General features: G+C 42.4%; 1 protein-coding gene across 1 annotated transcript in view; it reads right to left on the bottom strand.

Annotated features, from left to right (window-relative positions):
• LOC117505889 (nuclear pore complex protein Nup160-like) overlaps nt 1-20,524 on the bottom strand; it is a 160,270-nt gene extending 139,746 nt beyond the window's left edge. The window contains 5 exon segments of the mRNA XM_034165424.1: nt 6,504-6,513; nt 7,288-7,336; nt 17,590-17,639; nt 17,734-17,839; nt 20,394-20,524. Coding sequence (XP_034021315.1) covers nt 6,504-6,513; nt 7,288-7,336; nt 17,590-17,639; nt 17,734-17,839; nt 20,394-20,484 — 306 coding nt within the window. The 5' untranslated portion in view covers nt 20,485-20,524.
• Between the last annotated feature and the right edge of the window lie 557 nt (nt 20,525-21,081).

Here is a 21,081-nt window from a genome sequence, read left to right on the forward strand (position 1 = left end):
TGGTGCATACAGAGCAAAAAGAGAAAGAAACAGTGCATCATGGGAACCCCCAGCAGTCTACGTCTATAGCAGCATAACTAAGGGATGGTTCGGTCACTGATCCAGCCCTAACTATAAGCTTTAGCAAAAAGGAAAGTTTTAAGCGTAATCTTAAAAGTAGAGAGGGTGTCTGTGTCCCTGATCTGAATGGGAGCTGGTTCCACAGGAGAGGAGCCTGAAAGCTGAGGCTCTGCCTCCCATTCTACTCTTACAAACCCTAGGAACTACAAGTAAGCCTGCAGTCTGAGAGCGAAGCGCTCTATTGGGGTGATATGGTACTACGAGGTCCCTAAGATAAGATGGGACCCGATTATTCAAACCCTTTAAGTAAGAAGAAGAATTTAAATTCTATTCTAGAATTAACAGGAAGCCAATGAAGAGAGGCCAATATGGGTGAGATATGCTCTCTCCTTCTAGTCCCCGTCAGTACTCTAGCTGCAGCATTTTGAATTAACTGAAGGCTTTTTAGGGAACTTTTAGGACAACCTGATAATAATGAATTACAATAGTCCGCCTAGAGGAAATAAATACATGAATTAGTTTTTTCAGCATCACTCTGAGACAAGGACCTTTCTGATTTTAGAGATATTGCGTAAATGCAAAAAAGCAGTACCTACATATTTGTTTAATATGCGCTTGAATGACATATCCTGATCAAAAATGACTCCAAGATTTCTCACAGTATTACTAGAGGTCAGGGTAATGCCATCCACAGTAAGGATCTGGTCAGACACCATGTTTCTAAGATTTGTGGGGTTAAGTACAATAACTTCAGTTTATCTGAGTTTAAAAGCAGGAAATTAGAGGTCATCCATGTCTTTATGTCTGTAAGACAATCCTGCAGTTTAGCTAATTGGTGTGTGTCCTCTGGCTTCATGGATAGATAAAGCTGGGTATCATCTGCGTACAATGAAAATTAAGCAATACCGTCTAATAATACTGCCTAAGGGAAGCATGTATAAAGTGAATAAAATTGGTCCTAGCACAGAACCTTGTGGAACTCCATAATTAACATTAGTCTGTGAAGAAGATTCCCCATTTACATGAACAAATTGTAATCTATTAGACAAATATGATTCAAAGCACGGCAGCGCAGTGCCTTTAATACCTATGGCAAATCCAAAACAGTCTTTAACCTGTTCGCCAACACCTTAGAGAAAAGTTTGTAATCCGCACAAAGAAGTGCGACTGGCCTCCAATTCTGCAACGAAGTGAGATCCCCTTTCTAGGCAAAAGGGACAGAACAGCACGGCAACACGACGTGGGCAGACACCCAGCCGCGATGCTCTCCTGCAACATTTCCAAAATATCCACCCCAAGAACACCCCAGAAATGTCTATAGAAGTCCAACGGAAGGCCATCGATGCCCGGAGCTTTCCCAGGTGCCATCTGGCGTACCGCCACCGTCCAGTTCCTCCAGCGTGATGGGGGAGTCCAGGGCCTCCTCGCTTCGAGGCCACCAGCTGGGGGAGATCCTGTAGAAGACCAGCCGCACAGGCCTCGTCACAGTCAGCAGCACCGTAAAGAGCCGAATAGAAGTCCCTCGCGTGGCTCCGCATCTCCGCCGAGTCACTCGTCACCCGTCCGTCAGGCAGGCGAAGACAGGTCATCGCTGCTGATGAGCTGTTGTCTTCTCCAGGTTGAAGAAGAAGGAGCTAGGTGCATCCATGTCCCTAATGTTCGCAAAACGTGGCCCTCACCATCGCCCCTTTCACCCTCTCATGCAACAGTTGCGCTCAGCGCCGCCTTCTTCTCTTGCAACAGACTATGTCGATCAGGAGCCCCCCCCCCCACGTGCAGATCAGCTTGAATATTCATAATATCCCTCTCCAACGTTGCCATAGCTACCTTAACCTTAGCCGTGGAATAAGAAGCATACTGCTGACACAAGACCCGAACCTGGGTCTTGCCAGCCTCCCACCACTGACACACCTTCCGAACATCCCCTTCCGTCCCCTCCAAAAATCCCAAAAGTTCTCAATTAACCCACAAAATGCCCTGTCGAGCAAAAGTTTAGTATTGAATTTCCAGTAAGTAGTGACTCGCGCAGTGTGTGAGTGGAACAATTCCATAGTGACAAGATGGTGATCCGAAAAACCAACCGGCTGGATACAACTCCTGCACAATCTATTCCGAAACGAGTGTGATATATAAATCCGGTCAAGCCTAGCTCCCCGGTCAACCCCACTCTCCATTAACTGAGCAGAGAAACGTTCCTCCGACAAAAAAAACCACCACGGCTCTGTTCATTCTGGAAGCAAACATCAAGTTTTCATGGCGACCTGCTCACCCACCGCCAAAAGAACATCCTCCACCGACACAGCCGGGTCCGGAACCACCCTCACCCCGTGACGGAGCGAGAGGGCCGGCGGCGGCCCCCGCCTCCATCCGCACCAAGACCCGCCGCAACGAAGCACACAAACACCCACAAATCAATCAAAACAATAAACAACCAACAAACAAACCGAAAAGCAACAACTCCCGAAAAGCAAGGAAAAAACGCCACCTCAACCTGAGCTGCGGCCACACTCACGCCCGCACCCTCCACTCACGCTCAGACGCCCAGCATGCACCAGTCACAGAGAGAGAGAGAGAAAGAGAGATAGACAGAGAGAGACAGAGAGACAGAGAGAGACAGAGAGACAGAGAGACACAGAGACACAGAGAGACAGAGACAGAGAGAGAGAGAAAGAGAGACAGAGAGAGAGAGAAAGAGAGACAGAGAGACACAGAGAGACAGAGAACAGAGAGACAGAGACAGAGAGAGAGAGAAAGAGAGACAGAGAGAGAGAAAGAGAGACAGAGAGAGAGAGAGAGAGAAAGAGAGAGAGAGAGACAGAGAGACAGAGAGAGAGAGAGACAGAGAGAAAGAGAGACAGAGAGAAGAGAGAGAGAGAGAAAGAGAGAGAGAGACAGAGAGAAGAGAGACAGAGAGAAAGAGAGAGAGAGAGACAGAGAGAAAAGAGACAGAGAAAAAGAGACAGAGAAAAAGTGAACAAAGGCTCCACACACAACACACACACACACAGAAAAAAAAAAAAAAAAAAAAAAAAATCAGTGAAACAATTTTAATCAACGATCATCTTTACCACACAATTCAGTGAAACAGTAAAGTGTGAAAAACTGATTCAGAAAGTTTTTCCATCCAGGATTTCATCTTTATGAGAGCAAATTTACTTCTTACAGAAGTGTTTTCTTTTTATTATTATTGTTTCTGCACCAATGACACCAGATCAATTACTTGTATGTGAGAACTTACTTTGCAATAAATTTATTCTGATTTGACAATCAAATCAGTCCAGGTTTAGCTCTTGTACAAACAGACAATTAGGGGTTATTTTGTTTTATAAAGACTGCAATCCCACTCAGAAATGTTAAAAAGAAAAAACTAAACTGTCAACATGACAAAAATAAAAACTCTGCCTGTCTGACTTGATTAAAGGTAGTGTGTCATTTTTGAAGAGGAGAGCAAATGATATGTCCATCAAATATTAATGTGTTTTTAAACTTTTCAGTGTTATTTATTTTATTAACTTAGACAGAAACATGCAAAAAGAATTTTATTATAACACAAGTGTCTTTTTTTGTCTATTATTCTTGCTTTCAATCAATCAATCACTTTTTTCTTATATAGCGCCAAATCACAACAAACAGTTGCCCCAAGGCAACTCAATGCATCTAAAACCAGTCAAAATGACTCAACGCGCCGCCTCGGGTGATAATTGCCAACAGCACCACTATACTAAAAATTTCTTGGGTGAACCCTGAAAACCTATCGCAACAAAACGCAGCCGCACAACAAACTTATTCCAGTATCTAAAACAGAGGCGTCCAGCTGCATGGGAGAAATGCTACACTTTACGAGGGGAACAAGAGCGCAAACTCCCGCTAAAAAACCAGCTGACTCTGGTGGAATCATTTACGCAAGAGTATTTTTTTTAAATCAAAAGAACAGTTGGAGCTTCAATTCCAGGAGGTAAGTAGGGGTTAGTTTTAAGTTTTTGATAGAATAAAAGCAAACTTGTTATCCTCTGTCATTTGTACTAAATGTCTGCTTTTAAAAAGTAGGGGGGGGGGGGGGGATCGAATTTTTTCTGAAAAAATCTGAGATTTTATTTTTAGGCCAAATCGCCCAGGCCTACTTCGCGCTGTCCAATAGGAAGGACGCATCGGGCCAAAACACGGAAGACTAGTGGCAGAAACCACTGATCTGTACAAAACAGGAGCAGTTTTCTTAAGAAAAATCCTTGGAAATGTTTGTTGTTGTTGTTGGTTACCTCAAAATTTCTGATTACTTTTTAAAAACGTTTAGAACACGTAATTAAAATAGCCTAAATCAATAAATGGTTCTTTAGGAACCTTTCATCTGTAAATTAAAACCACCTGTTATTTCAGATTAGATAATTTCTTGTTTAAACATACGGAACCTTGGACATTTATTTTAGACAAATAAAATAACAAATTTGTACATTTTTTAAGGCTGGTAGATTATTACTTGATTGTTCAAGCTACCTCAAGGAGAAGTGCACCGTTTAAGTGATAAATAATAAAATTAGGTGATTAAAATGAAAATATTATATACTCAACAAAAATATAAACGCAACACTTTTGGTTTTGCTCCCATTTTGTATGAGATGAACTCAAAGATCTAAAACTTTTTCCACATACACAATATCACCATTTTCCTCAAATATTGTTCACAAACCAGTCTAAATCTGTGATAGTGAGCACTTCTCCTTTGCTGAGCTAATCCATCCCACCTCACAGGTGTGCCATATCAAGATGCTGATTAGACACCATGATTAGTGCACAGGTGTGCCTTAGACTGTCCACAATAAAAGGCCACTCTGAAAGGTGCGTTTTGTTTTATTGGGGGGGGATACCAGTCAGTATCTGGTGTGACCACCATTTGCCTCATGCAGTGCAACACATCTTCTCATAAAGTTGATCAGGTTGTCAATTGTGGCCTGTGGAATGTTGGTCACTTCTCTTCAATGGCTGTGCGAAGTTGCTGGATATTGGCAGGAACTGGTACATGCTGTCCATATACGCCGGTCCAGAGCATCCCAAACATGCTCAATGGGTGACATGTCCGGGGGAGTATGCCGGCCATGCAAGAACTGGGACATTTTCAGCTTCCAAGAATTGTGTACAGATCCTTGCAACATGGGGCTGTGCATTATCCTGCTGCAACATGAGGTGATGTTCTTGATGTATGGCACAACAATGGCCTCAGGATCTCGTCACGGTATCTCTGTGCATTCAAAATGCCATCAATAAAATGCACCTGGTGTTCTTCGTCCATAACAGACGCCTGCCCATACCATAACCCCACCGCCACCATGGGCCACTCGATCCACAACATTGACATCAGAAAACCGCTCACCCACACGACGCCACACATGCTGTCTGCCATCTGCCCTGGACAGTGGGAACCGGGATTCATCCGTGAAGAGAACACCTCTCCAACGTGCCAAATGCCAGCGAATGTGAGCATTTGCCCACTCAAGTCGGTTACGACGACGAACTGGAGTCAGGTCGAGACCCCGATGAGGACGACGAGCATGCAGATGAGCTTCCCTGAGACGGTTTCTGACAGTTTGTGCAGAAATTCTTTGGTTTTGCAAACCGATTGTTTCAGCAGCTGTCAGAGTGGCTGGTCTCAGACGATCTTGGAGGTGAACATGCTGGATGTGGAGGTCCTGGGCTGGTGTGGTTACACGTGGTCTGCAGTTGTGAGGCTGGTTGGATGTACTGCCAAATTCTCTGAAACGCCTTTGGAGACGGCTTATGGTAGAGAAATGAACATTCAATACACGAGCAAGAGCGTTGGTTGACATTCCTGCTGTCAGCATGCCAATTGCACGCTCCCTCAAATCTTGCAACATCTGTGGCATTGTGCTGTGTGATAAAACTGCACCTTTCAGAGTGGCCTTTTATTGTGGGCAGTCTAAGGCACACCTGTGCACTAATCATGGTGTCTAATCAGCATCTTGATATGGCACACCTGTGAGGTGGGAGGTATTATCTCAGCAAAGGAGAAGTGCTCACTGTCACAGATTTAGACTGGTTTGTGAACACTATTTGAGGGAAATGGTGATATTGTGTATGTGGAAAAAGTTTTAGATCTTGAGTTCATCTGATACAAAATGGGAGCAACAACCAAAAGTGTTGCGTTTATATTTTTGTTGAGTGTATATTTAGCATTTGTTCATTGTTCATTCAGTTTTTTAAAGTATCGGATGGGACTCCGGTATCGGCAGATACTCAAATCAGATGACTCGGAATCGGATTGGGGCCAAAAAAACCTGATCGGGACATCCCTAGTCAAAACTCCTACATACAATAACAGCTCGTCAAAAAACCTTTTAATTCTCTATAAGAACATTAAGAAAACTGCCACAACTTACAAAAACACCACAACCCATAAGCTATGTGTAATATACAGCATTTACTCAACACACCATGAGGACACTGTGGAAATATTTTTTACATTCAACGATTTCATGGACACTGCATTGTACTGTTAGTGGCAGGTTGTATTCCTGAGGAGGATTTTACTGTTGAACAGAAGCTCTCAGTCAATGCTCACATACTGCACGTGAACAAATACAGTATGTGTGCAGAATTATTACAAACCTCAATGAAAACTGACCTCTTCCCATCTCACCATGTTTATTTTCATTTATTAGAGAAACTAAAACAAACAACTCAAAGTAACAAATAATGACATTCAGAAACATTCAATGACTGATATCGGAAGCTTCTTTTCCAGTAACTGGAGTGAACTGGCAAATGGGTGCCGGTGTCGCCAACTGTAACGCCGCGCACCCCCCACCCCAAAAAACTCTGTCCGCCCTGTCTTCACTGTGCATGCGTTCATTAGTCGCGGTTCACTGATTATCAACCTCATTTTCTGCCTTCAAACTGCCTCCACTCATCTGTCTCAGCCACAGATATCTGAAGCTTTTCTACAACAAACATTTCCACATAAATTCAGAATTATTTCATCATAGAAGACGCAAGAAGCGATCAAGTGCCCACGGCTACACGAGCTGCTAGCTGATGCGTTCACTGAGCATCGGGCATTTCAAGCATCACCGAGTTTTGTTAAGTTTCTGCTTCAAAATGACTTTAGAATGATTAAGAGGTTTTACTTTGTCATCTGGTGGTTAATCACATTAATCCATTTGATCACTTTGGGTGAAGAGACTATGTCTCAGACGATGGGCTGAGATACGAACTGACACATGCGCAGTGGAGGCAGGCAGGCCGATTTTTTTAGGGGGCACCGTTCAGTTTGCAACACTGGCAACATTTGTCCCAGCTCGAGAGCCTCCTCAGCAACCGGAATGAACGGTGGTCTTCTAATTAATACGAGGGGTTGTTAATCATGGGTGCTGGTGAGACAGAAATTTTTTGACTGAAACTTTTTTGGTGTTTGACAGATTGGCAGGAAAGCGCACAACATGAGTACCAAAGGTGCAAAGTCCTCTGGAGGGAATCCAGGGGCATGCCCTCCAGAAAAAAAATTAATAAATGGTGCATTTTGGTGCATTCTGGTAGATTCTAACACACAATTCTTACTGAGAAAAATCAGTGTTCTCAGTTATATCTGAACAAGATATATCAAAAAGTGTATCTCTGCCTGCAAGAAAAGTTGTATACCGTGATACTTAGCATTTTTTTTTATATACCACCATAACCCAATATCATACTATATAACAAGACATCCAAATAGTCTGTTGAAATAATTTTCTATGAAATAAAAAAGCTTCAGATCAATCTCATTCTCTACATCAAAATATGAGATCAAATAAAAGTTAACCATGATTTGTACATATTTTCTGACCACCTCTGCAAATGGTTCATGGACATTGTGGATGTATTAGGATTCCGTAATGCATTCAGGGTTTCAAGCACATTAGTGCAAATACCCTGGATTGGTCCTCGTTCACCATTATCGCTGTCACAAATACTGAATAGTGCCTTCAACATCAGTGGTCTTAGATCACTCACTTATTAAGTTTACAGTCTCTTTGCCTTGTTCACTGGAACAAGAACATTATTTATCACTGTGCCGACACGTCAACTCTTATGCCGCGTTCACCCCGGACACCACACGACGCCACAAATTCGTCATTGCTGCAGGAGTTGCGTTTGGATGACAGCCACTTTCACCGGTACTTCTGCCTCTCCAGGACCCAGTTTGAGGACCTCCTGTCCCATTCGTGTGCGCACATGTGAACAATAGAAAAAAAAAAAAAAAAAGGCTGCCGCTGCTGCAGTCCTACTGCTCGCGCTCCCCTCAAACTCTGTCATAATTGTGAAATAAAGGATAAAAGGGACATAAGTCCTGCTCACAGGATGGCTGCCAGAGACAGGACATGTCCACACCAAGTATAAACTCCAGACATCTTCACGTCACAACATATCCAGTCCCTGATTGGTCATGCGACGCAACAAGACGAAAAGTTCAGATTTTTCAACTTGGGAAGGAGGGCAACGCGACGCATTATCGCGTCACAAATGTGCCAATCGCTCAAAATTGCTTCATTTGCGTCGCATTGCATGGCTTGAACTTTTGTGGCACCACAACACGTCCTTCCATAGGGATTACATGGCAACCTGTCGCCACCGTCGCTCGCCATCTCATCCCGGTGTTGTGAACGCAGCATTAAACTACAACTCAACTTGGAGCCAGACTGTCTGATATCTCAGTGTCACTTGTAGGGATGGGTATTGATAAGATTTTTAATCGATATCGATGCCATTATCGATTCAGCTTATCGATCCGATTCCTTATCGATACCTCGTGAATTTTGTACTAAAAGTAGGCTTTACAGGTTTTCTATGTATTTCATTGAGTCTTAAAGTAAATAAATATGAAATTGGTCACTGTATCCTTGATCTCTGGACATAAATAAAACAAACAAACGGTGTTTCGCTTTGAAGTTATTAATTCAGATTGGATTCTATCGTTCTAACTTGACTCGGCAGAGAGCCACGCAGCGTTTGGAGCTGTGTGAACAGAACGGAGGACGATTCTCGTTTCTTTCTTGCAACAAGACAGGAGTCCCAGTTAGTAACTTTAATCCACACAAAAGTGACTCACAATTGAGATATTCAGGGATGAAAGTAGTGAAAAACAAAAAAAGCTGAAACCCAAAATTACCCCCCAACACCGCCTGCACGAAAATGTTTGAATTCTAGAAGCTCTGAAATGCAAACTGGAATATTCCAGACAAACTGCAGTGAGTGCAGCATCCATTTAGTGAGAAAAAAACAACTTTCCTTATTCAAATTCATTCCAGTAGTATTCTGCTCTTACTAGGATGCAGCAGTTTTCTAGTTTGTCAGATAGTTCTGGAGGAAATCCTGAAGAAATTAACAAACTGAAAATATGGTTTGACTGAAACCAACTGTCAAACTTAAATAAGACGGGGATGAAATGGAGGTGTAAGAGTCACTAGGTGTTCACAGGAAACACTATTTATTTCTGTATGTATGTATTTATTTAGTATGTTCATTGTTAGTTGGTTTTATATTTTCTGTTGTGTTTCTATTCAGGTTCTTTGTCTCTTTCTCTAAAACTGTATATACTAGTCATTAGATTATTAATATATAAACAAAACTAAATTTTAAAAATATTACAATTCGAAAACAAATGCACCCAAACGTGATGACGGCTGCAATGCTTAATGCTAACTTTTAACACTGAAATGCCATAGACATGCTAACGCGTTGGCATCGCTCCCGTTTTTAGTTATAAAATACATGTAGTAACTGTTTCAGAAGACCATAACAGGTCGGTTTTTTAACAATAAAAAGGTAAATAATACTCAGACGTATGCTCTTTAGGGTTTTAATGGGGGAAAATTAAGCGAAAGAAGAAAAAAAATAAACAAAGCAATAGATCGAAGCACTGTTTTCAATCTGTGAACCATGCTTCAATTGGTTCAAGGTTCAAAGCAAAGCCGCACTGCAGAAAAGTTGATTACGGACCCGCTGCAGGGTCCGTAATCAATGTAGAGAAATGATCATTTTCCTGACAAAACACCCCCCAAAACAACGGCCACTCTGAAGGACTGATAACAGAATCGTTAAGCACAAAGCTTATTGATGTCGGTGGATCGAATCATTTCTTAATGAGACCCGAAAGGAACAGGTTCTCGATACCCATCCCTAGTCACATGTGGATAGGGTTGGGTATCGAGAACCGGTTGTTTTTGGATATGGTTAAGAAATGACTCAACCCACCAACATCAACAGCCTTTTTGTTGAACAATTCCCTTATCGGTCCTTCAGAGCGGCTGCTGTTTTTTGAGGGTGTTTGTCCGGAAAATGATCAACTTCAACTTCAATCAAGCTTTTTTTTTTATTATAGCGCCAAATCACAAACAAACAGTTGCCCCAAGGCGCTTTATATTGTAAGGCAAGGCAATACAATAATTATGGAAAAACCCCAACGGTCAAAACGACCCCCTGTGAGCAGCACTTGGCAACAGTGGGAAGGAAAAAACTCCCTCTTAACAGGAAGAAACCTCCAGCAGAACCAGGCTCAGGGAGGGGCAGTCTTCTGCTGAGACTGGTTGGGGCTGAGGGAAAGAACCAGGAAAAAGACATGCTGTGGAGGGGGGCAGAGATCGATCACTAATGATTAAATGCGGAGTGATGCATACAGAGCAAAAAGAGGAAAGAAACAGTGCATCATGGGAACCCCCCCACAGTCTACGTCTAAAGCAGCATAACCAAGGGATAGTCCAGGGTCACCGATCCAGCCCTAACTATAAGCCTTAGCGAAAAGGAAAGTTTTAAGCTAATCTTAAAAGTAGAGAGGGTATCTGTCTCCCTGATCTGAATTGGGAGCTGGTTCCACAGGAGAGGAGCCTGAAAGCTGAAGGCTCTGCCTCCCATTCTACTCTTACAAACCCTAGGAACTACAAGTAAGCCTGCAGTCTGAGAGCGAAGCGCTCTATTAGGGTGATATGGTACTACGAGGTCCCTAAGATAAGATGGGACCTGATTATTCAAAACCTTATAAGTAAGAAGAAGAATTTTAAATTCTATTCTAGAATTAACAGGAAGCCAATGAAGAGAGGCCAACACGGGTGAGATATGCTCTCTCCTGCTAGTCCCCGTCAGTACTCTAGCTGCAGCATTTTGAATTAACTGAAGGCTTTTTAGGGAACTTTTAGGACAACTGATAATAAAGAATTACAATAGTCCAGCCTAGAGGAAATAAATGCATGAATTAGTTTTTACCAGCATCACTCTGAGACAAGACCTTTCTGATTTTAGAGATATTGCGTAAATGCAAAAAGGCAGTCCTACATATTTGTTTAATATGCGCTTTGAATGACATATCCTGATCAAAAATGACTCCAAGATTTCTCACAGTATTACTAGAGGTCAGGGAAATGCCATCAGAGTAAAGATCTGGTTAGACACCATGCTTCTAAGATTTGTGGGGCCAAGTACAATAACTTCAGTTTTATCTGAGTTTAAAAGCAGGAAATTAGAGGTCATCCATGTCTTTATGTCTGTAAGACAATCCTGCAGTTTAGCTAATTGGTGTGTGTCCTCTGGCTTCATGGATAGATAAAGCTGGGTCTCATCTGCGTAACAATGAAAATTTAAGCATACCGTCTAATAATACTGCCTAAGGGAAGCATGTATAAAGTGAATAAAATTGGTCCTAGCACAGAACCTTGTGGAACTCCATAATTAACTTTAGTCTGTGAAGAAGATTCCCCATTTACATGAACAAACTGTAATCTATTAGACAAATATGATTCAAACCACCGCAGCGCAGTGCCTTTAATACCTATGACATGCTCTAATCTCTGTAATAAAATTTTATGGTCAACAGTATCAAAAGCAGCACTGAGGTCCAACAGAACAAGCACAGAGATAAGTCCACTGTCCGAAGCCATAAGAAGATCATTTGTAACCTTCACTAATGCTGTTTCTGTACTATGATGAATTCTAAAACCTGACTGAACCTCTTCAAATAGACCATTCCTCTGCAGGTGATCAGTTAGCTGTTTTACAACTACCCTCTCAAGAATCTTTGAGAGAAAAGGAAGGTTGGAGATTGGCCTATAATTAGCTAAAATAGCTGGGTCAAGTGATGGCTTTTTAAGTAATGGTTTAATTACTGCCACCTTAAAAGCCTGTGGTACATAGCCAACTAACAAAGATAAGTTGATCATATTTAAGATTGAAGCATTAAATAATGGTAGGACTTCCTAAGCAGCCTGGCAGGAATGGGGTCTAATAAACATGTTGATGGTTTGGATGAAGTAACTAATGAAAATAACTCAGACAGAACAATCGGAGAGAAAGAGTCTAACCAAATACCGGCATCACTGAAAGCAGCCAAAGATAACGATACATTCTTTGGGATGGTTATGAGTAATTTTTTTCTCTAATAGTCAAAATTTTGTTAGCAAAGAAAGTCATGAAGTCATTACTAGTTAAAGTAATGGAATACTCAGCTCAATAGAGCCTCTGACTCTTTGTCAGCCTGGCTACAGTGCTGAAAAGAAACCTGGGGTTGTTCTTATTTTCTCAATTAGTGATGAGTAGAAAGATTGTCCTAGTTTTACGGAGGGCTTTTTTATAGAGCAACAACTCTTTTTCCAGGCTAAGTGAAGATCTTCTAATTAGTGAGACGCCATTTCCTCTCCAACTTACGGGTTATCTGCTTTAAGCTACGAGTTTGTGAGTTATACCACGGAGTCAGACACTTCTGATTTAAAGCTCTCTTTTTCAGAGGAGCTACAGCATCCAAAGTTGTCTTCAATGAGGATGTAAAACTATTGACGAGATACTCTAAACTCTCTTACAGAGTTTAGGTAGCTACTCTGCTCTGTGTTGGTATATGACAATAGAGAACATAAAGAAGGAATCATATCCTTAAACCTAGTTACAGCGCTTTCTGAAAGACTTCTAGTGTAAAAAATGATCATTTCTCTATGTTGATTACAGACCCTCCAGTGGGTCTGTAATAAACCGCTTCTGCAGCACGACTCCACTATGAAACGTGAACCAATGAAACAGTGCTTCAATCCGCTGGCTCGTTGGTTCTTTGATTCACTGCTCTTCAGAAGCGGCAGGTCCACTTCTTAACCCCTCTCAAAGCCCATCATCTACAAAAAGCACAACCTGCTTATTTGATCCTATACCAGGAGTGCCCAAGTTCAGTCCTCGAGATCTACCTTCCTGACACTCTTAGTTGTCTCCCTGCTCCAACACACCTGAATCAAATGAAGGGCTTACCTTTCCTATACCAACAAAACTGTTAAGGACCTGTGGTCCACTCTTGGGCCAACTGTGCTGGAAATTATTAATCTCTCATTAACCTCTGGATCGGTTCCTAAATGTTTTAACCTGCAGTGATTAAACCATTACTTAAGAAACCTAATCTTGACCCTAGTGTATTGAAAAACTATTGGCTGATATCAAATCTATATTTTGCTCTAAAATTCTGGGAAAAGTGGTGTCACGGCAGCTTGTAGACTATCTTACTGAGAATAATCTCTTTGAGCCACTGCAGTCTGCTTTTAGAAAATATCATTCCACAGAGACGGCTCTCACTAAAGTGGTGAATGATCTTCTGCTTACAATGGATTCAGACACCACTACGGTTCTAGATCTTATTTGATACCGTGGATCATCATATTCTACAACCCCAATTCTAATGAAGTTGGGACGTTGTGTAAAATGTAAATAAAACAGAATACAATGATTTTCAAATCCTCTTCAACCTATATTCAATTGAATACACCACAAAGACAAGATATTTAATTTTCAAACTGATAAACTGTGCATCCATTTTGAAACAGATGCCTGCAACACATTTCAGAAAAGCTGGGACAGTGGCAACCATGGATGCTTAGGAGAAAAAAAAAAAGACAGCAATGTGATTCATCTATAATATTCAAGACAGCAAAAGTTACCCTGAATGCTGTAGGTGTTTGGAAAGTTGGGGGGGGGATACTTGAGAATACAAGTGCCCTGTGGTGCATTCTGGTGCATTCTTTGAACTAAATTTGGACCTGAAACAGCTGTTAAATTTCTCTTGTGATCTCATGCAGTTTGGCACTGACTGACAACACAATAGTTTCCAAATATAGCTAAATCTTGATGAAAACTTTGTTTAGTTTGTTTGTGATTGGGCTCAAAGTCTAGGCAATTAAAAATCATAACTCTCAACTAAAATGTTATAAATAACTTCATAAGTGCTTTCAGACTAGGTAAAGAGATATCATAGCATAATATCATACCATAATACTGAAGCCACTGCATTACTATTATTCATTCAATAATGCACAACAATAAAACGTTAAATTTGTTTAAATTATCCATCTCAGTCTGAGCCCAAACACCTCTAAGAATCTGAACCTGAATTTATTTTTTATTTTATACAAATTTATTTATTGATTAACATACCTTATAGTAAAAAAGCCACATATTCTTGTGTAAATTCCTGTAAATCCACTCAAAGCCACTGTGTCTTTTTCCCATGAAAAACGTCTACATTAATAAAAGGCAGTGGCAACGGGTACGGACCCGTATCTACAGAGACCGTTCTAAAGATACGGAGGGTGTCTTACCGACCAATCAGAATGTGCAAATATGTCAGTACCCATACCATATGCGGTTAAAGGTCCGTTGTCACTTTCCACCTCGCTTAGAAAACAGCGTTTGGAACTTGAGGTGGATGGATGATGAAAGAAGCAAAACACCTTCACAATTATGTCGATATTTTGATGAATTTCTCATTTACAGCAGCTTCATTAAACAAATGTACTCGAATGATTATCAGCACGACGGCGAGCTTACAGGCTAACCTCCGCTAACACTAGAAGACAGTTGCCAGTTATGGCTTCTGAAACAAGGGAGAAAAAAAAAAAAAACAGCACAGTTCAGCTGAAGCATTAGTGGACGTATGTCCACTCAGTGAACCTCGGTCCGTACCTTTAGCAGTCCCGCAGAAGATACGGATGTACGTACCCGTAGCCACTTCGTTAATAAAAACTCATTTACATTCTTGTGTAAATTCATGTAGTCTAAATCCATTCAAAGCCAGTCTTTTTTCCCAATAAAAGAATGTCTAGATTAATGAAAAAAGTCAATATTTTCTAAAATCCTGTTTGAACAGCACAATGTTTATTTTCCAGAGAAAAAAAATTCTTACCATGTTTCCTGAGGGCACAGTTCACTTTTCCCATTTCATCTTTCAGGTGTGTTGATGAAACCAGCGACAATTCCATGGATTCTTGTCCTTATCAGACATTTTCAAACAGTCTTTCTCGCCATCTTCTCTCTGTCCGACGTCGGTCCGTGACAGAGACATGCTGCACAAGTCTTCTTTTAAGGTTTGCGATGTCCACATGCTACCTTCAGCTAAAGCTTCGTGCAGGAGACACACAGCGTCACCGCAGCAACCAACCAGTTTCACTTTACGACAACTGTTGCAACAGCCAGGCTTTTTTTTCCTCCAAGTGTCCGCGAACTGCCGCGGTCTTATAATACTTACACAATGTCGTTAAAAAAAAGAACACTTTGCGATAGAATTTTAAAAACTCATTGACAATCATGATTACAGAGTAAAACACTAACACCTCCCCGCCCCATGATGAAATCTGCAGAATTTCGCCGCTCCACGGATTTTTCACAGAGCTGCATTTCTTTTAGATGGCAAGAATTTACAAAAAGACGGAAAACCGTCCAAAGACAGTGAATAAGCATCCCGGGGCAACAAAAGACTGGGAAAGTTGATGAATGCTCAATGAACACCTGTTTGGAACATTCCAGAGGTGAACAGGTTAATTGGAAACAGGTTTGATTGGGTATAAAAGGAGCATCCCCAAAAGGCTCAGCCACTCACAAGCAAAGATGGGGCAAAGAGCACCACTTTGTGAACAACTGTGTGAGAAAACAGTCCAACAGAACAATGTTTCTCAACGTTCAATTGCAAGGAATTTAGGGATTCCATCATCTATAGTCCATAATATAATCAGAAGATTCAGAGAATCTGGAGAACTTTCTACACGTAAGCAGCAAGGACGAAAACCAACACTGAATGCCCGTGACCTTCGATCCCTCAGGCGGCACTGCATTAAAAACCGACATCACTGTGTAAAGGATTTTACCGCGTGGGCTCAGGAACACTTCAGAAAACCATTGTCAGTTAACACAGTTTGTCGCTACATCTACAAGTGCAAGTTAAAACTCTACCATGCAAAGTGAAAGCCAAACATCAACAACATCCAGAAACGCCACCGCCTTCTCTGGACCCGAGCTCATTTGAAATGGACAGACGCAAAGTGGAAAAGTGTGCTGTGGTCTGATGAGTCCACATTTCAAATTGTTTTTTAAAATCATGGACGCCGTGTCCTCTGGACAAAAGAGGAAAAAGACCATCCAGACCGTTACCAGCGCCAAGTTCAAAAGCCAGCATCTGTGATGGTATGGGGTGTGTTAGTGCCCATGACATGGACAACTTACACATCTGTGATGGCACATCAATGCTGAAAGGTACATCCAGGTTTTGGAGCAACACATGCTGCCATCCAAGCAACGTCTTTTTCAGGGACGTCCCTGCTTATTTCAGCAAGACAATGCCAAGCCACATTCTGCACGTGTTACAACAGCGTGGCTTCATAGTAAAAGAGTGCTGGTACTAGACTGGCCTGCCTGCAGTCCAGACCTGTCGCCCATTGAAAATGTGTGGCGCATTATGAAGCGCAAAATACAACAACAGAGACCCCGGACTGTTGAACAACTGAAGTCGTACATCAAGCAAGAATGGGAAAGAATTCCACCTACAAAGCTTCAACAATTAGTGTCCTCAGTTCCCAAACGCTTATTGAGTGTTGTTAGAAGGAAAGGTGATGTAACACAGTGGGAAACATACCACTGTCCCAGCTTTTTTGAAACATGTTGCAGGCATCATTTCAAAATGAACAAATATTTGTACAAAAACAATAAAGTTTATCAGTTTGAACATTAAATATCTTGTCTTTGTGGTGTATTCAGTTGAATATAGGTTGAAGAGGATTTGAAAATCATTGTATTGTAAAAATAAGTCTATATAGGACAAACAACTACAAGTTTAGCTGAGTCAACCCAACACAAAGACTTTTACTAAAAGCCTAATTTCATAGCCTTAAGAGTGTGCATATCATGAATGCTTGGTCTTGTTGGTTTTGTGAGAATCTACTGAATCTACTGGTACCTTGTTTCCCATGTAACAATAAGAAATATACTCAAAACCTGGATTAATCTTTTTAGTCACATAGCACTACTATTATTCTGAACACTACTGTATGTGCCGAAAACTCCAGTATGCAACAGTACTGAACAGTAGTGTACTATTTAGTACATGTAACCTGATATTGGGGTGTTTAGTTCCCACCAGGTTTGCTACTGAATTAACTAAATTTAACATCGATTTGTCAGGCCACTGGACACACAAGCCAAGTAAAACTACAAAAATGGCCAGAAAGCCAGATCTACGAACACCCTGAAGACTTTCACCTCTGCATATCCCAACAATCTGGTCACTGCTTGGGCTGAATTCAAATGAACTGTAGAGAGACGTAATATGTGGGATGGGTCTGGGGACGACGACACTGATCTGAAGTCTTTGGAGTAAATGAGAGTCACCGTGACTCCACTCACCAGTGGATGAACCTGTTGCTGGTGACAGAAAGAAGCTTCCCACCGTCTTCATAATGAAAAGCCCCAGCACCGTCTGGAAACCTGCCACCAGGAAGTGGACTGAGACCTGAAGACAGTAACACAAGATTAAAGACAATCTGGGTGACCTCAAAGGCACAAAAACACACACACACACACACACACACACACACACACACACACACACACACACACACACACACACACACACACACACACACACACACGTCCACCGCACCTGTTTGGCCACAAAGAACACAAGACCGCAGCAAAACAAAGAGCTTTGTGCTGTCTCACCTTACGTCTGAGAGGCAACGTAGGTAAAGTTAACAGGTTAGTGCCGTCTGACCTTACGTCTCAGATGCAACGAAGGTAAAGTTAACAGGTTAATGCCGTCTGACCTTACGTCTCAGATGCAACGAAGGTAAAGTTAACAAGTTAGTGCCGTCTGACCTTACGTCTCAGATGCAACGAAGGTAAAGTTAACAGGTTAGTGCCGTCTGACCTTACGTCTCAGATGCAACGTAGCTAAAGTTAACAAGTTAGTGCCGTCTGACCTTACGTCTCAGATGCAACGTAGCTAAAGTTAACAGGTTAGTGCCGTCTGACCTTACGTCTCAGATGCAACGTAGGTAAAGTTAACAGGTTAGTGCCGTCTGACCTTACGTCTCAGATGCAACGAAGGTAAAGTTAACAGGTTAGTGCCGTCTGACCTCACGTCTCAGATGCAACGTAGGTAAAGTTAACAGGTTAGTGCCGTCTGACCTCACGTCTCAGATGCAACGAAGGTAAAGTTAACAGGTTAGTGCCGTCTGACCTCACGTCTCAGATGCAACGAAGGTAAAGTTAACAGGTTAGTGCCGTCTGACCTCACGTCTCAGATGCAACGAAGGTAAAGTTAACAGGTTAGTGCCGTCTGACCTCACGTCTCAGATGCAACGAAGGTAAAGTTAACAGGTTAGTGCCGTCTGACCTCACGTCTCAGATGCAACGTAGGTAAAGTTAACAGGTTAGTGCCGTCTGACCTTACGTCTCAGATGCAACGAAGGTAAAGTTAACAGGTTAGTGCCGTCTGACCTCACGTCTCAGATGCAACGAAGGTAAAGTTAACAGGTTAATGCCGTCTGACCTCACGTCTCAGATGCAACGAAGGTAAAGTTAACAGGTTAGTGCCGTCTGACCTTACGTCTCAGATGCAACGTAGGTAAAGTTAACAGGTTAGTGCCGTCTGACCTTACGTCTCAGATGCAACGTAGGTAAAGTTAACAGGTTAGTGCCGTCTGACCTCACGTCTCAGATGCAACGAAGGTAAAGTTAACAGGTTAATGCCGTCTGACCTCACGTCTCAGATGCAACGTAGGTAAAGTTAACAGGTTAATGCCGTCTGACCTTACGTCTCAGATGCAACGTAGGTAAAGTTAACAGGTTAATGCCGTCTGACCTCACGTCTCAGATGCAACATAGGTAAAGTTAACAGGTTAGTGCCGTCTGACCTCACGTCTCAGATGCAACGTAGGTAAAGTTAACAGGTTAATGCCGTCTGACCTCACGTCTCAGATGCAACGTAGGTAAAGTTAACAGGTTAGTGCCGTCTGACCTCACGTCTCAGATGCAACGTAGGTAAAGTTAACAGGTTAGTGCCGTCTGACCTCACGTCTCAGATGCAACGTAGGTAAAGTTAACAGGTTAGTGCCGTCTGACCTCACGTCTCAGATGCAACGTAGGTAAAGTTAACAGGTTAATGCCGTTTGACCTCACGTCTCAGATGCAACGTAGGTAAAGTTAACAGGTTAGTGCCGTCTGACCTTACGTCTCAGATGCAACGTAGGTAAAGTTAACAGGTTAATGCCGTTTGACCTCACGTCTCAGATGCAACGTAGGTAAAGTTAACAGGTTAATGCCGTTTGACCTCACGTCTCAGATGCAACGTAGGTAAAGTTAACAGGTTAATGCCGTTTGACCTCACGTCTCAGATGCAACGTAGGTAAAGTTAACAGGTTAATGCCGTTTGACCTCACGTCTCAGATGCAACGTAGGTAAAGTTAACAGGTTAATGCCGTTTGACCTCACGTCTCAGATGCAACGTAGGTAAAGTTAACAGGTTAATGCCGTCTGACCTCACGTCTCAGATGCAACGTAGGTAAAGTTAACAGGTTAATGCCGTTTGACCTCACGTCTCAGATGCAACGTAGGTAAAGTTAACAGGTTAATGCCGTTTGACCTCACGTCTCAGATGCAACGTAGGTAAAGTTAACAGGTTAATGCCGTTTGACCTCACGTCTCAGATGCAACGTAGGTAAAGTTAACAGGTTAATGCCGTTTGACCTCACGTCTCAGATGCAACGTAGGTAAAGTTAACAGGTTAATGCCGTCTGACCTCACGTCTCAGATGCAACGTAGGTAAAGTTAACAGGTTAATGCCGTCTGACCTCACGTCTCAGATGCAACGTAGGTAAAGTTAACAGGTTAATGCCGTTTCTCGACATGTTTTTATTTATTTTTGGTTGGTTTTTATTAAAGGCAGCAGGCCGGTGCACTAGCTAACGTGTTAGCATGTCGGCCTCAGCGTGCGGACTTCCGGCCATAAAGCAGAGAAGACAGGCGGGAAAAGCTGTGGACATTCAGTCGGTCTAAAAGCTCACCGAGGTTGACGGTTACTTCTTTGAATCTGTGGAAAGTTTCTCTCTCAAACCCGCAAATTTCTACGAAGCTGCGCTCCAACAACGCCGCCATCTTGGCCTCATGGAACTGTGGGATTGATGTGACGCGTACAGCCGCGCGCGCGCTGCCTTTCAAACCCTTAAAGGGACACACACACGGACACACACACACACGGACACACACACACACACACGGTGGTTCGTGTTGATTTGTGCTGTTAAAATTTTCGTTGGTGCTGCGAGAGTTTGAGATTTTACGAGTTTTATTTTGCGCGATGACGGCGGGCACGCGCAGAGCGTGTGCTCGCCGTCCCTGCTGCTGCGTTCAGGGACCGTCGAAATTTACAGGGCTCTGTTGTTATTTCAAACTCAGCAGTGGCTCGTGGTTTTGATCTTATTTTTGGTCAGATCATTCACTGTAACTCTGCTTCCTCCAGTGGCTGATCTTGCTGCGATGCTGGTGCTTTGGAAGAGAGGGACCATTATTCCTGTCCAGAGTGATAAGTAGTAAGTTGTATTATGTGGAGAATGATCTCAGGGAGATGAGCCGCAGTCAGTGACCTGATCTCCTCACATATTTCTGTTACCTGCAGTCGTAGGTCAGTCTGGACCTTGTAACAGTTAGAATGGCCTAAACAGCGGGTCACCCCTCTGAGTCTGGTCTGCTTGA

The sequence above is a fragment of the Thalassophryne amazonica genome, unplaced genomic scaffold (genome assembly GCF_902500255.1).
Source record: "Thalassophryne amazonica unplaced genomic scaffold, fThaAma1.1, whole genome shotgun sequence".
Taxonomy (NCBI): domain Eukaryota; kingdom Metazoa; phylum Chordata; class Actinopteri; order Batrachoidiformes; family Batrachoididae; genus Thalassophryne; species Thalassophryne amazonica.